This window comes from Hypomesus transpacificus, chromosome 14, assembly GCF_021917145.1.
Source record: "Hypomesus transpacificus isolate Combined female chromosome 14, fHypTra1, whole genome shotgun sequence".
NCBI classification, from domain to species: Eukaryota; Metazoa; Chordata; class Actinopteri; order Osmeriformes; family Osmeridae; genus Hypomesus; species Hypomesus transpacificus.
The window spans coordinates 10,197,430-10,211,516 of record NC_061073.1 but is presented as its reverse complement, the minus strand read 5'-3'; the positions used below and the strand labels follow the sequence as shown (position 1 = coordinate 10,211,516).

At 49.0% G+C, this 14,087-nt stretch overlaps 1 protein-coding gene across 1 annotated transcript in view; it reads left to right on the top strand.

Annotated features, from left to right (window-relative positions):
- The first annotated feature begins 1,096 nt into the window (after window positions 1-1,096).
- LOC124476613 (Golgi apparatus protein 1-like) overlaps window positions 1,097-14,087 on the top strand; it is a 19,339-nt gene continuing 6,348 nt past the window's right edge. The window contains exons 1-19 of the mRNA XM_047033857.1: window positions 1,097-1,641; window positions 4,476-4,505; window positions 4,818-4,904; window positions 5,003-5,218; window positions 6,814-7,017; window positions 7,461-7,532; window positions 7,619-7,805; window positions 8,144-8,358; window positions 8,791-8,912; window positions 9,255-9,356; window positions 9,484-9,637; window positions 10,562-10,699; window positions 11,425-11,511; window positions 11,853-11,915; window positions 12,076-12,189; window positions 12,339-12,427; window positions 12,562-12,679; window positions 12,770-12,862; window positions 12,989-13,126. Coding sequence (XP_046889813.1) covers window positions 1,132-1,641; window positions 4,476-4,505; window positions 4,818-4,904; window positions 5,003-5,218; window positions 6,814-7,017; window positions 7,461-7,532; window positions 7,619-7,805; window positions 8,144-8,358; window positions 8,791-8,912; window positions 9,255-9,356; window positions 9,484-9,637; window positions 10,562-10,699; window positions 11,425-11,511; window positions 11,853-11,915; window positions 12,076-12,189; window positions 12,339-12,427; window positions 12,562-12,679; window positions 12,770-12,862; window positions 12,989-13,126 — 2,739 coding nt within the window. The 5' untranslated portion in view covers window positions 1,097-1,131. The remainder of the gene's footprint in view (window positions 1,642-4,475; window positions 4,506-4,817; window positions 4,905-5,002; window positions 5,219-6,813; window positions 7,018-7,460; window positions 7,533-7,618; window positions 7,806-8,143; window positions 8,359-8,790; window positions 8,913-9,254; window positions 9,357-9,483; window positions 9,638-10,561; window positions 10,700-11,424; window positions 11,512-11,852; window positions 11,916-12,075; window positions 12,190-12,338; window positions 12,428-12,561; window positions 12,680-12,769; window positions 12,863-12,988; window positions 13,127-14,087) is intronic.

The window sequence follows — 14,087 nt, the reverse complement described above, 5'->3', positions numbered from 1 at the left end:
AACACGTGGAACGAGTCACCGCTCCACATTTTGATTGACAGCCGTCACAACCTATAATTGACCGTGTTTACTGCTTTTTTTCCAACCATTTGATAGGAGTTTAAAAACTGTTCTATTTGTACTTCTGACAAAGCACTGTTAAATATATGTGCCAAACTACGCCACATAAAGAATAAATGAAATGCTTTCTTAAAAAGGCAAAATAACCAATATAAGTTTTCTTAATATGATAATTAAAACCCAACAGACAGATGAAAATGCGGGACATTTTACAACGCAAAGCGGGACAGGTGGTCTGTTGGTTACATTTACATTACATTTAGTCATTAAGCAGACGCTCTTATCCAGAGCAATTTACAGAAAGTACAGGGACATTCCCCACCGAGGCAAGTAGGGTGAAGTGCCTTGCCCAAGGACACAACATCATTGACACTGTCGGGAATCGAACCGGCGACTTTGTGATTTCTAGATTCCCTAACCGCTCAGCCACTTGACTAATTTCACGTTTATTTATGTGTTGTTATCCTAATCTGTTGCTAATCTGCATTGGTCCAATCATTTACTAATTTATATAATAATAATTTGAAACTAGATGACCAACTCGCGATAAAGCCAAATATTAATAGGCTACAGTAGCACAAATCTAAACGCGAAAGGTAGCCTACGACTTCGTTGTTGATCGTTGTTCAAATGTACTTTTTTCAGATTTGTTTCCTTTTTTATTGAGCAGTAGCTACTACAGTAGTAGCCACTTGCGTTAGCAAACGAACAGTTACCCTGTAGCAGCCCGAAGACCGTCCGTTAATCTAACATTTAGTCTTTTTTTTGTCATTTAATAACGCTAGGATAAACTATTGGGAACAATGTAGAGCTAATTAACGGCAGCGTGTCAAAGATGAATGGACACAAGAAAATATTGTGAAATTTTATTGAGACAATTAGATAAATGCATTGATATGTAACAATGATGACGTATTCATAATTACGTGAAAATTAACCACAAGGACCGCGGCAATCTCATATAAAAGACAATGCAAGTCGAGTAAACTCTACTCTAGATGCTCTTTGCCATTTACTGAGCGACGTGTATCTTAAAAAGGTGTGATAGGGTGACGAGTTTGACCAACAGAAATGGAGAGAAGAGACCACATCTTTTGTCTTTTTCTCAGTGGGAGACTCCAGTCTAGAACGTGTACATCTATGCTGGAGAATGCCAACAACGCACACGACGACGTATTCAAGAACGTCTCTGAACTGAGCCTGCAAGCTAACAAGCCATCCAAGCTAGCTAGATATCCGAAGATGGCGGCTTGTAGACGTGTTCCTCCCCTACTGCTCTTGATGTCCATCATTTTGTATGTGCATACCGTCGGAGGAGAGAAATTTCAGAGCAATGGTATCGTCAAACATGCCGTTAATGCAGATAATGCTCCAAAACAAGTTGGAGTTGCACCGGTTGCTGCAAACGCAGAGCCTGTTGACAAGAGTTCAGTAGTCGCGGCCTCGCCACTCCGAAAGCGCACGACCGGCTGGAAGCTGGCGGAGGAGCCAGTTTGTCGTGATGACTTGACCAGACTTTGTCAAAAAAATTCGTGGACCAACAACCTGGCCGTGCTTGAGTGCCTCCAGGAGAGGAAAGAGGTGCGGTGGCTAGCTAGCTGACATCATACAATGCAGAGGGAATACCTGGGTGTGCCTGCCAGGTCCAGCTAGCTCAGATGCTGCTAGCTAACGTTAACCAGATCGATTGAATTAGCTTAGCTAAATAAACTGTTTGTGTAATAACATTAGCTTTCTAGATTACTTAAGCATGCTATTTTAAGAAAGTAAAGCCTTTTAATTGTCTTTAGCAATCGTAATTTTCGTAGTATTGTATTCCAGGTCGTGTCCCAGGAGTTTGTCTGCGAGATGGCTAGAAGCTAGCTACAACATGGCAAGCATTGAGCTGTGCGCGTAATTATGCACTAAGCAAGCCAAGCTAGATAGTAAGTGAGCTGATTAACGTATAGACCTGACAAAAAAACAGCCAAATTGAGCTATTGGTATGTTGGACTGGAGAATATTAACATAAATTGTCTGTTGTGACAATACAGGTGAAGACCAGTGATCTGTGAAAAGAAGTGACCGATGTCCTTCTTGTATAGTCTTGTTAGAAGGCTCTGTAGATATGGATCATCCAATCTATAATTCAGGGACCATAAGATTTATTGTCTTCGGGTCTTACTCTAAGATGCCTCCTAGCAGGTATGGACAGACTATGCATGGCTATAGTAAAGAGTGCTTTTACGGTTGAAGACCTCACCTAGCAGACCTGGAAGGTTTTGAATGTTTATATCCCTTGTCGTTTTTATCTGGGCTAATTTCAAATGCTCTGAATGAGTAGTGTCTGTACAGGGCCATCTCAGTCAGCCTCCCTGCAGACCTGCCTGGGCCCTAGTCTGTTAGGGGGTGCAGACCGTGTGTTCCTGCCTCCAGCCTTTTCTATGTCTGTACTCCTGGCAGTTGTGGTTTGGTTTACATGGTTGTCATGAAGCAGGGCGGAGAAGGCCTTGGTTGGCCTTGGTTGGCTGTGGCTGGCTGTGGCTTCCTGTGTTGGCAAGTGTTGAAAAACCTTTCAACCAAAATGGAGGAAATGCCTGACTGCTGCAAGAGAAGTTTCTGGAAGTCAACAACACATTTAGACTTGAGTTAGCCAATTAACACTTTAGGTAGTTGTACATTTAGTGATCATTTTTAGTCATCAAGCATCTTTTGAACCGTTTTTTGAGAAATGTCACAGACTTGCACCTCGCAAGCTGTGCAGGCCGTACCTTCTATTCACAGAAAATCCTGATGATGATGATCAGACATGATTGGTGGTTAAAAGGATGCATGTGACTGGTGTCCTCTCAGAGCGCAGCACACAGAGGTCAAGCCAGGGTCAGTTCTGGCTCTGATTGGATTTTCCGTTTTGATCAGCTCTGCAGGCCCTTGTCCAAGCTCCATGTACTGCTGAGGAGCAGGCCAAAGCAGATTCAAACACCCAAGTACCCTTTACTAACACGTCCACTCAAATTAGAACTCTGTGTGGATCCTTGTTTGAGTAGAAGGATATGTCTCAGCAAATCCTCTGAGCTCCATTCCTCAGCATGTTAGACGTGCTCCTAGAGTATAGAGGAAGCTCTGACCTTCACCCGGAGCTGATCAGCAGGCCACCAGAGGCCGTCAATTAGGCCTCGTTAGACAGGTCCCCAAATAAGTGGAGGACACATGATGTCTACGGAACTGACTGGCATGCTTTTACAGTCTTTTTCTCTGTCCTCTCTCTCTCTCTTTCACCCTCTCTCATCCCTCCCTCCTTCTCTCTTTCACCCTCTCTCATCCCTCCCTCCCTCTCTTTTTTAACTCTCCCTCAAGCTCTTTTCACTCTCTCTCCTTTCTTTCTCTCACCCCCTCTCCTCTTACTCTCTCCCCCCTCTCACTCTCTCACTCTCCCTCCTCACTCACTCTCTCTCTCTCCTATTCTCCCAATCAAAATAGCCTCTATACAAGTATCCTCTTGACAAGACAAAGCGAGAGCCCTAGGTGATGAAGGGTTGAGGAGGCATTTGAGAGGGGCCTAACCATTAGCTGAATGTTTGTTCTGCAGGTTTGGAAGGGAGACGTGGTTTGAGAGAACAACATCTGGACATAGGGAAGGGGGGACAGCTGTCTTTATAAAGCACCATTAACAGCCCAGCGTGATGCACACGCTACGTGTGCATATTAAACAAATACATGTGATAGCCATTAAGCATTAACCATCTAATGGCTTACCGTACTGTTCAGTAAATGTTTGAGTCCTAACCCTTACACTAATATTGGCAAGCCATAGAATAGCATTCCCTGGTCACGGTTTTTGATGGGTAACAGATTTCAGTACAACAATGGCTAGATTACAAGAAACATACCATTGTAGCCTAGGTTGATTTAAGATTTATACCCAGCCATATGCAGGACTGCCTTTTTATAGCAAGGCTTTCACATCCTCCAGAGATTTTCTGAGAGATGCAGTGGTTAGTTTAGCTGTGAGGTTGCAGCTGTGGTCTGTTTGGGGGTCCTAGACTCGGTCAGTTCAGAATGGAGGTGGGTCAGGCATGTTGGGGCTCAGCTTGTTGATTGCTTTTACAAGTGCTCACCATCTTTACTGCCTATTATATGGGTCAGATTCTGGAGGCTTTTACTGCTTGAGAGGGTCCTAAATGCCAGTGCACATCTTGATGATGATGATGGGGAAGTGAATGTGTTCTTGTGAGAAGAATCTGCTGAACTTGTATGTTTCGTTGACAGATGAGAACATCTTTTGGCGTTTACAGTAAATGCCTTCAACACACTCCATTTGACTGACCTTTTTCTCTGTTTCTCTGCCCCTCCCTCTCTCTGACTCTCTCTCTCTCTCTCTCTCTCTCTGCCTTTCTCTCACTCCTTTCTTCCTCTCTCTCTCCCCCTGCCTCCAGGAACCAGAGATAGCTGCTGACTGCAGTCATGTAAGTGTTTGAACCTCCTCCCATCTCTTAACAGCCCTGTCAGTACGACTGCTACGTTTGGGAAATTGTGTGTCAAAGATTATTTAAATTCACAGCTAAATCATGTCCATAGCCAGTTCACTGAGGCTTGCTTGCTTTTTCAAAGCCTATATTTAGTTTCAGAAAGGTTTTTAAAGCATTGCAATCAAATCCTGTCTCTGAAGTGGTTGACAGTGTATAGTTTTGTGACAGACTCTGGGAATAGGTGCTTTCCAGACGTATTCATTTATTTATCTTTTTCTATATTTTCGTTCAATCTTTGTCTTCCTCCAGCTCCTTTGGAACTACAAGCTGAACCTGACGACTGACCCCAAGTTTGAGTCTGTGGCCGTCGAGGTGTGCAGGAGCACCATTCCTGAGGTGAGCTGGTGAGCTGCAGGGTTCAGCTTGTTCCCTACCTGTCACCTCTAGCGTGTTTGATGTTGTATGTCCCCCCCCCCCCCCCCCCCCCGGTGCAGATTAAGGAGTGTGCAGTGGAGGAGAGGGGGAAGGGCTTCCTGGTCTCCTGTCTTGTGGACCACCGCAGCAACATCACAGAGTACCACTGCAACCAGTACATCACCAAGATGGCCACCATCATCTTCAGCAACTACCGTCTCATCTGCGGTTTCATGGACAAGTGTCGTGACGACATCAACACCCTGCACTGTGGCAGCATCAGCACTGGGGACAAGGTAGGCTGTTATACCAGCAGAAGGTAGGGTCAGTTATACCAGCAGAAGGTAGGGTCTAACTGTGATACCAGCAAAAGGTAGGGTCAGTTATACCAGCAGAAGGTATGGTCTAACTGTTATACCAGCAGAAGGTATAGTATAACTGTTCTACCAGCAGAAGGTAGGGTCAGTTATACCAGCAGAAGGTAGGGTCTAACTGTGATACCAGCAAAAGGTAGGGTCAGTTATACCAGCAGAAGGTATGGTCTAACTGTTATACCAGCAGAAGGTATGGTCTAACTGTTATGCCAGCAGAAGGTAGGGTCAGTTATACCAGCAGAAGGTAGGGTCAGTTATACCAGCATAAGGTAGGGTCTAACTGTTATACCAGCAGAAGGTATAGGGTCTAACTGTTATACCAGCAGAAGGTAGGGTCTAACTGTTATACCAGCAGAAGGTAGGGTCTAACTGTTATACCAGCAGAAGGTAGGGTCTGTTATACCAGTAGAAGGTAGGGTCTAACTTATACCAGCAGAAGGTAGGGTCAGTTATACCAGCAGAAGGTAGGGTCTGTTATACCAGCAGAAGGTAGGGTCTAACTGTTATACCAGTAGAAGGTAGGGTCTAACTTATACCAGCAGAAGGTAGGGTCTGTTATACCAGCAGAAGGAAGGGTCTAATTGCAGGATTGACTCTGAAAACGGAAAGGAAAGAGCATTTAACTTGTAAGTACTTGTGATTCAGTCTGAACATTTTTCTCACAGTGGATTAGGACAGTTTGGGAAAGCTTTTAGCAAAGCTTCAGATTAGTATGAATCAGCATGTGTGTTCAGAGGTAATGGTAGCACCCTGTGTGGGTTTTGCTGCTTTCATTTGTTAGATTGTTTTTCCAGTTATATGGCACCATGTGCTTCAACACTGCTTGTGTCTAGAGGAGGTGGTAATGTTCAGGCGTCTGAGGTTTTCTGGGGCTGTTAGCCCAAGTCTTAACTCTCCACTAAACCGGCACCACATCTGACAGTCTCTCTCCCAACAATGCTACTAATGGTATTTTATTAGTGGCTTTTTTTTGGGTAAATCGGTGATTGGCGGCGTTGACGTGCCAGAGGTAACCTTCCCATCGGGGACTGCAATGAAATGCTCTAACCACTAAACTAGGGATGTGACCGATAACCGACGCTCGTTAACCGTTTACTGTTAACTGTTAATCAGAAATGTAGAGTGGACGAGTGTCTGTAAATGAAAAAAATACAACAAATGTTTTTTTGCCCCTATAAGGGGTTGATTTTTAGAAAGCACCATAAACAACAGAACAGATTAACCAAACCAAAATGCAATGAATCTGAGAGCGCTGGCTGTACCTACATGATTGGCGGCTATAACGACACGGAAGTACAGTTCCAGTTATTCTGCTGCTGCTCAACAACAACGAAGATTCCCTAAGTAGCAGAAAGTCGCTAGATACAACCTTTTAGTCTAGCCACATTGTCGCTAAATTCGCAACACTGTTTAACCGATAGTATTAACCGGTAAACACTCGTGTTGTGGCGGTTACACGGTTAATTATGAGAATCCCACTAAGCTAAACCCTCCAAATCCCTCCCTGCTCCTCCCAGGACCTGCACTCCCAGGGCGAGGTGATTGGCTGCTTGGAGAAGGCGCTGGTGCACGAGGCGGAGGAGCAGCCGGGAGCTCATGCCATCAGGGACGACTGTAAGAAGTCCATCATGCGCGTGGCCGAGCTCTCCTCTGACGACTTCCACCTGGACCGCTACCTGTACTTCTCCTGCCGCGAGGACCGCGAGCACTTCTGTGAAAACGTGAGTGGAGAGAAACCAGCCTGCTGCTGCTGCAGAGCAGATAGAGGGGGACAGGCTGGATCAGGGTCCTGGGTAGAGATGTAGACTGGACCAGGGTCCTGGGTAGAGATGTAGACTGGACCAGGGTCCTGGGTAGAGATGCAGGCTGGACCAGGGTCCTGGGTAGAGATGCAGGCTGGACCAGGGTCCTGGGTAGAGATGCAGGCTGGACCAGGGTCCTGGGTAGAGATGCAGGCTGGACCAGGGTCCTGGGTGCAGATGTAGACTGGACCAGGGTCCTGGTTAGAGATGCAGGCTGGACCAGGGTCCTGGGTAGAGATGCAGGCTGGACCAGAGTCCTGGGTAGAGATGCAGACTGGTGCAGACTGGACCAGGGTCCTGGGTAGAGATGCAGACTGGTGCAGGGTCCTGGGTAGAGATGTAGTGTTGTGTTTGTGTTGCAGATTCCAGCGGGGGAGGGCAGAGTGTACAAGTGTCTCTTCAACCACAAGTTTGAAGAGGCCATGTCTGAACGGGTGAGTGTGAATATAATATTCTTCTATGAATGCAAGAGGATGCTATAAGAATATAAGAAAAATAAACCTAACCTGTGGTGTCTCAGTGCAGGGAGGCCCTGACCACCAGGCAGAAGCTCATCGCCCAGGACTACAAGGTGAGCTACTCGCTGGCCAAGGCCTGCAAGTCTGACCTGAGGAAGTACCGCTGCAGCATGGACACCAACCTGCCCCGTGCTCGTGAGGCTCGCCTCTCCTACCTGCTGCTCTGCCTGGAGTCAGCTGTCCACAGAGGTGACGCCCTCTCCTCCTCCCCTTCTCCTCCTTCCTCCTCTTCCTCCACCTCCTTCCTCCTCTTCCTCCTCTTCCTTCTCCTCCTCTTCCTCCTCCTCCTTCCTCGTCCTCCTCCTGCCCTCCTGTCTCCTCTTTCTCCTCCTCCTTCCTCCTCTTCCTCCTCCGGTCTCCTCCTCCTCCTCTCATCCCTCCATTAGTGTATCTGTTTATTTCTGCATTAACTGTTTATTTTTGTGTCAATTTTTAGAACTTCAGTTTAGGACTTTGTTACAGCCTAATACCACATACTATCAGCACATTACAGAAGTCTAACTGTCTGTGTGTGTGTCTCCCCCCAGGGCGGACGGTGAGCGGGGACTGCCAGGGGGAGATGCTGGACTACAGGAGGATGCTGATGGAGGACTTCTCCCTGAGCCCTGAGATCGTGCTGCAGTGTCGCGGGGAGATCGAGGCTCACTGCTCCGGCCTGCACCGCAAGGGCCGCACCCTGCACTGCCTCATGAAGGTGGGCCGAGGAAACACGGGCGCCATCGACACCCTCTGCCAGAACGCCGTGAGTACCCCACCACCTCACCACCCCACCACCTCACCACCCCACACGACAACTTTGACGCAAGTTTAGAAATTATTCTGACACCTTCAGTTTTGTATCCGGTTCAAATACGGACCAAACTGTTTAATTGAATAAAAAATGTGTTCAAGAAAAGGTTTTACTACGCCTCTTCACTAACGGAAAGACTACGTTTAATTATAAATAAAGCAAAGTAAGCAAACAGCACCTAATCGGCTGTGACTGAAGTCAATGCAGCAAACTACGAGAAGCTGAACTGTCCGACTTCACAGAGCCGTTTTTAACTCCTCCCCGACTGCAAGCGGCTACTCTCGCCGGTCGTTTCATGCAGCCGCAGTCCTTGTCGAACGCACCTAGTGTTGTTGGGGGGTGGAGACAGTGTTGTTGATGGCTTGTGTGGTTCTCGTTCCTCAGCTCCAGAACCTGATCCAGGAGGCCGACCCAGGGGCTGACTACAGGATTGACCGGGCCCTGAACGAGGCCTGTGAGTCGGTCATCCAGACCGCCTGCAAACACATCCGTAACGGAGACCCCATGTGAGTTACCTGTTATGCTCTGCCTGTCCGGCTCTGCCTGTCCGGCTCTGCCTGTCCGGCTCTGCCTGTCCGGCTCTGCCTGTCCTGCTCTGCCTGTCCTGCTCTGCCTGTCCAGCTCTGCCTGTCCTGCTCTGCCTGTCCTGCTCTGCCTGTTTTGCTCTGCCTGTCCTGCTCTGCCTGTCCTGCTCTCTCTCCAGCTCTGCCTGCTCTGCTCTGCCTGTCCTGCTCTGCCTGTCCGGCTCTCTCTCCAGCTCTGCCTGTCCTGCTCTGCCTGCTCTGCTCTGCCTGTCCTGCTCTGCCTGTCCAACTCTGCTCTGCCTGTCCTGACGTGTGTGTGTATAGGATCCTGTCATGTCTGATGGAGCACCTGTACACTGACAAGATGCTGGAGGACTGTGAACACAGGCTGCTGGAACTGCAGTACTTCATCGCCAGAGACTGGAAGTGAGTCATGTGATCTCCCCAGAGCCAGATCCTCTGCTGCCCTTGCACACACACATGTTCATCTTGGTCTAGGTTATGGTCAGTTGTTAAATGTAAGTATTATTCCAGTGTGTGTTGCTGTCCCCAGGCTGGACCCGGTCCTGTATAAGAAGTGCCAGGGGGACGCGTCTCGCCTGTGCCACACGCACGGCTGGAACGAGACCAGTGAGGTCATGCCCCCGGGGGCCGTGTTCTCCTGCCTCTACCGCCACGCCTACCGCTCTGAGGAGCAGGGCCGACGGGTAGGCCTGCTGTCTCTCTCACACACACACTACCGCCACGCCTACCGCTCTGAGGAGCAGGGCCGACGGGTAGGCCTGCTGTCTCTCTCACACACACACTACCGCCACGCCTACCGCTCTGAGGAGCAGGGCCGACGGGTAGGCCTGCTGTCTCTCTCACACACACACACTGCTCAACACACACGCTGCTCAGGACTCACACACACACACACGCTGCTCAACACACACACTGCTCAACACACACACACACTGCTCCACACACACACACACACACACACACTGCTCCACACACACACACACACACACACACACGCTGCTCAACACACACACTGCTCAACAAACACACTGCTCAACACACACACACACTGCTCAACACACACACACACATACAGTGGTTACTAAGAAGGTTGTTTTTTACTTCTTGTATCTTCCATATTTGTGTAGAAAACTGATTCCAACCATGTCTCTCAGTACTGTGTCCATCATGTCCCTCTTAAAGGTGTCCAGGTGAATTTTACCACAGAACAGGGTTCTGATGTAAGTAAGGCTGCAGTCTGGTGATGATGGTTGATTGGTAAAGATCTTAATCAGATCAGGGAATGTTAGCCTTTCAGGACTGTGTCTGCTGGCTAATTCAAGGGGAAGTGATTTGGTGGAACTGAGATTGAGGATTATACAGCTGTGGAATGAGAATCAAGAGTGTTTTTTTGCCTTTTTTTGAAGGAGACGTGATTTCTCCAGATTACCTCATTAACACAGCAAAAGAGCACATCAATCATTCTTAATGTAAAGCCTCTAGTATCCTCTTCCTCTCCCTGTACTGTAGATCTGTTGTCACACAGCACTGATCTGACTCTCTCCTCTCCACCTCCTCCTCTCCTCTCCACCTCCTCCTCTACTCTCCACCTCTCCTCCCCTCTCCAGCTGTCCAGGGACTGCAAGGTGGAGGTTCAGCGTATCCTCCACCAGAGGGCGCTGGACGTCAAGCTGGATCCTGAGCTGCAGAGACGCTGCATGACTGACCTGGGGAAGTGGTGCAGCGAGAAGACTGACGCTGGTCAGGTGGGAACCCTCGCTCACACGCGCTCACACGCAGAGCCATGTCAGTTGGTCAATATGTTTCAGGGTGTATGAGGTGATTGGCTTTTCTCCCTGTGTGATGTGACGTGCTGTGATGTGACCTGCTGTGATGTGACGTGCTGTGATGTGACCTGATGTGATGTGACCTGCTGTGACGTGACCTGCTGTGATGTGACCTGATGTGATGTGACCTGATGTGATGTGACCTGATGTGATGTGACGTGACCTGCTGTGACGTGACCTGCTGTGATGTGACCTGATGTGATGTGACCTGATGTGATGTGACCTGATGTGATGTGACGTGACCTGCTGTGACGTGACCTGCTGTGACGTGACCTGCTGTGACGTGACCTGCTGTGACGTGACCTGCTGTGATGTGACCTGATGTGACGTGACCTGCTGTGACGTGACCTGCTGTGACGTGACCTGATGTGACGTGACCTGCTGTGATGTGACCTGCTGTGATGTGACCTGCTGTGATGTGACCTGATGTGATGTGACCTGCTGTGATGTGACCTGCTGTGATGTGACCTGCTGTGATGTGACCTGATGTGATGTGACCTGCTGTGATGTGACCTGATGTGACGTGCTGTGATGTGACCTGCTGTGACGTGACCTGCTGTGACGTGACCTGATGTGATGTGACCTGCTGTGATGTGACCTGATGTGATGTGACCTGATGTGATGTGACCTGATGTGACGTGCAGGAGCTGGACTGTCTGCAGGACCACCTGGAAGAGCTCGTCCCAGAGTGCCGAGACGTGGCAGGAAACCTGACTGAGCTGTGGTCTGAGGTGAGAGTGTAGGCACCCCTCTGAGGTCAGACCTGCGCAGAGCAGAGGGCAGAACTCTGTCCTACTAAAGATACCTAATCACTACCATAGGAATGAGCTGGGGTCTGAGCTAAGACCCACACAAATGTTTTGTTAAAATATGTACTACTCTGATCGCTACAGGAGGATTCAAGTGTGATGAGTGAGCCAGTTGAATGAACTTGCATCTCTCTCGCTGACTCGCTGTCTCTGTCTGTCTCTGTCTGTCTGTCTGTCTGTCTGTCTGTCTGTCTCTGTCTGTCTGTCTGTCTGTCTCTGTCTGTCTCTTTCTGTCTGTCTCTGTCTGTCTCTGTCGGTCTCAGGACATCCAGATGGAGACTCTGCTGATGAGAGCGTGTGATCCTGTGATCCAGGCCCACTGTCACGTGAGTACCTCTAGCCCTAACCCTGCACACGCCTTCACCCATCTGCCTCTTCTTTATACAGGGTCAGAAGGTCCGAGTTCTAACAGGGTCTCAGTGAGAAGGACTTCTAATTTGACCTTTCTGTTGAAGAAGCTAAACAGCTTGCCCTCCCCCCTCTCAGGAGGTGGCTGATAACCAGATAGACACAGGGGACCTGATGGAGTGTCTGGTGCAGAATAAACACCAGAAGGAGATGAATGAGAAGTGTGTCGTGGGCGTCACACACTTCCAACTGGTGAGTCTCTCTCTCTCTCTCTCTGTTTCTGTCTTGACTGTACCTTGACAATGTTTTGCCTCATTGTACTTGTCACACTGTCCTGGACGAGTGTTTCATGTCGAGCCCTCGTTCACGTGACCGTCCCTGCCCTCTCCTCTGTGCTTCAGATCCAGATCAAGGACTTCCGCTTCTCCTACAAGTTCAAGATGGCATGCAAGGAGGATGTGCTCAAACTGTGTCCCAACATCAAGAAGAAGTGAGCCCCTCCCCCTCCAGGAGCACAGCACTCCTCCTGGGCTCCCATCATCAGCAGCCATCATCAGCAGCCATCATCAGCAGCTCATCTCACGGGATGGATTAACGCGTGTGTGTGTGTGTGTGTGTGTGTAGGGTGGACGTGGTGGTGTGTCTCAGCACCACCGTGAGGAACGACACCCTGCAGGAAGCCCGGGAGCAGCGCGTGTCGGTCAGGTGTCGCAAGCAGCTGAGGGTGGAGGAGCTGGAGATGGTACGCACACACACACACACACCACGTCACATCACACACACACTGTGAGGTGGAGGTGAGGGGCTGGTTGTAACTGTGCTGTGGTGTCAGTCAGAGGACATCCGTCTGGAGCCAGAGCTTTATGACTCGTGTAAGCAGGACATCACCAGGCTGTGTCAGAACGTGGCCTTTGGAAACGCTCAGGTCAGCCTCTCTTTGTCTCTCTCCCTTTCTCTCTCTGTCTCTCCTCTCTCATGCTCGCTATCGCTCACCTTTCTCTCGTTCTTTAGTAAAGTAATTCGCCCATTTGTCCTCTGGCCGTGTGTGTAGGTCATCGAGTGTCTGAAGGAGAACAAGAAGCAGCTGAGCCAGCGCTGTCACCATCGTGTGTTCAGACTGCAGGAGGTGGAGATGCTTGACCCAGAGATGGACTACCAGCTCATGAGGGTCTGCAAGCAGATGATCAGGGTGGGCCCCGCATAGACCTACACGCTGCTGCTACTACTGCACAGTACTGCTACTGCTAGACAGTACTGCTACTGCTACACAGTACTGCTACACAGTACTGCTGCTACACAGTACTGCTACTGCTACACAGTACTCCTACTGCACAGTACTGCTACACAGTACTGCTACTGCACAGTACTGCTACACAGTACTGCTACTGCTACACAGTACTCGTACTGCTACTGCTACACAGTACTGCTGCTACACAGTACTGCTACTGCACAGTACTGCTACACAGTACTGCTACTGCTACACAGTACTCCTACTGCTACACAGTACTGCTACACAGTACTGCTACTGCACAGTACTGCTACTGCTACACAGTACTCCTACTGCACAGTACTGCTACACAGTACTGCTACTGCTACACAGTACTCCTACTGCACAGTACTGCTACTGCTACACAGTACTCCTACTGCACAGTACTGCTACACAGTACTGCTGCTACACAGTACTGCTACTGCTACACAGTACTCCTACTGCACAGTACTGCTACACAGTACTGCTACTGCACAGTACTGCTACACAGTACTGCTGCTACACAGTACTGCTGCTACACAGTACTGCTACACAGTACTGCTACTGCTACACAGTACTCCTACTGCACAGTACTGCTGCACAGTACTGCTACTGCTACACAGTACTGCTACTGCTACACAGTACTGCTACACAGTACTCCTACTGCACAGTACTGCTACACAGTACTGCTACTGCTACACAGTACTCCTACTGCTACACAGTACTGCTACACAGTACTGCTACTGCACAGTACTGCTACTGCTACACAGTACTCCTACTGCACAGTACTGCTACACAGTACTCCTACTGCACAGTACTGCTACTCAGTACTGCTACTGCACAGTACTGCTACTGCTACACAGTACTGCTACTGCTACACAGTACTCCTACTGCACAGTACTGC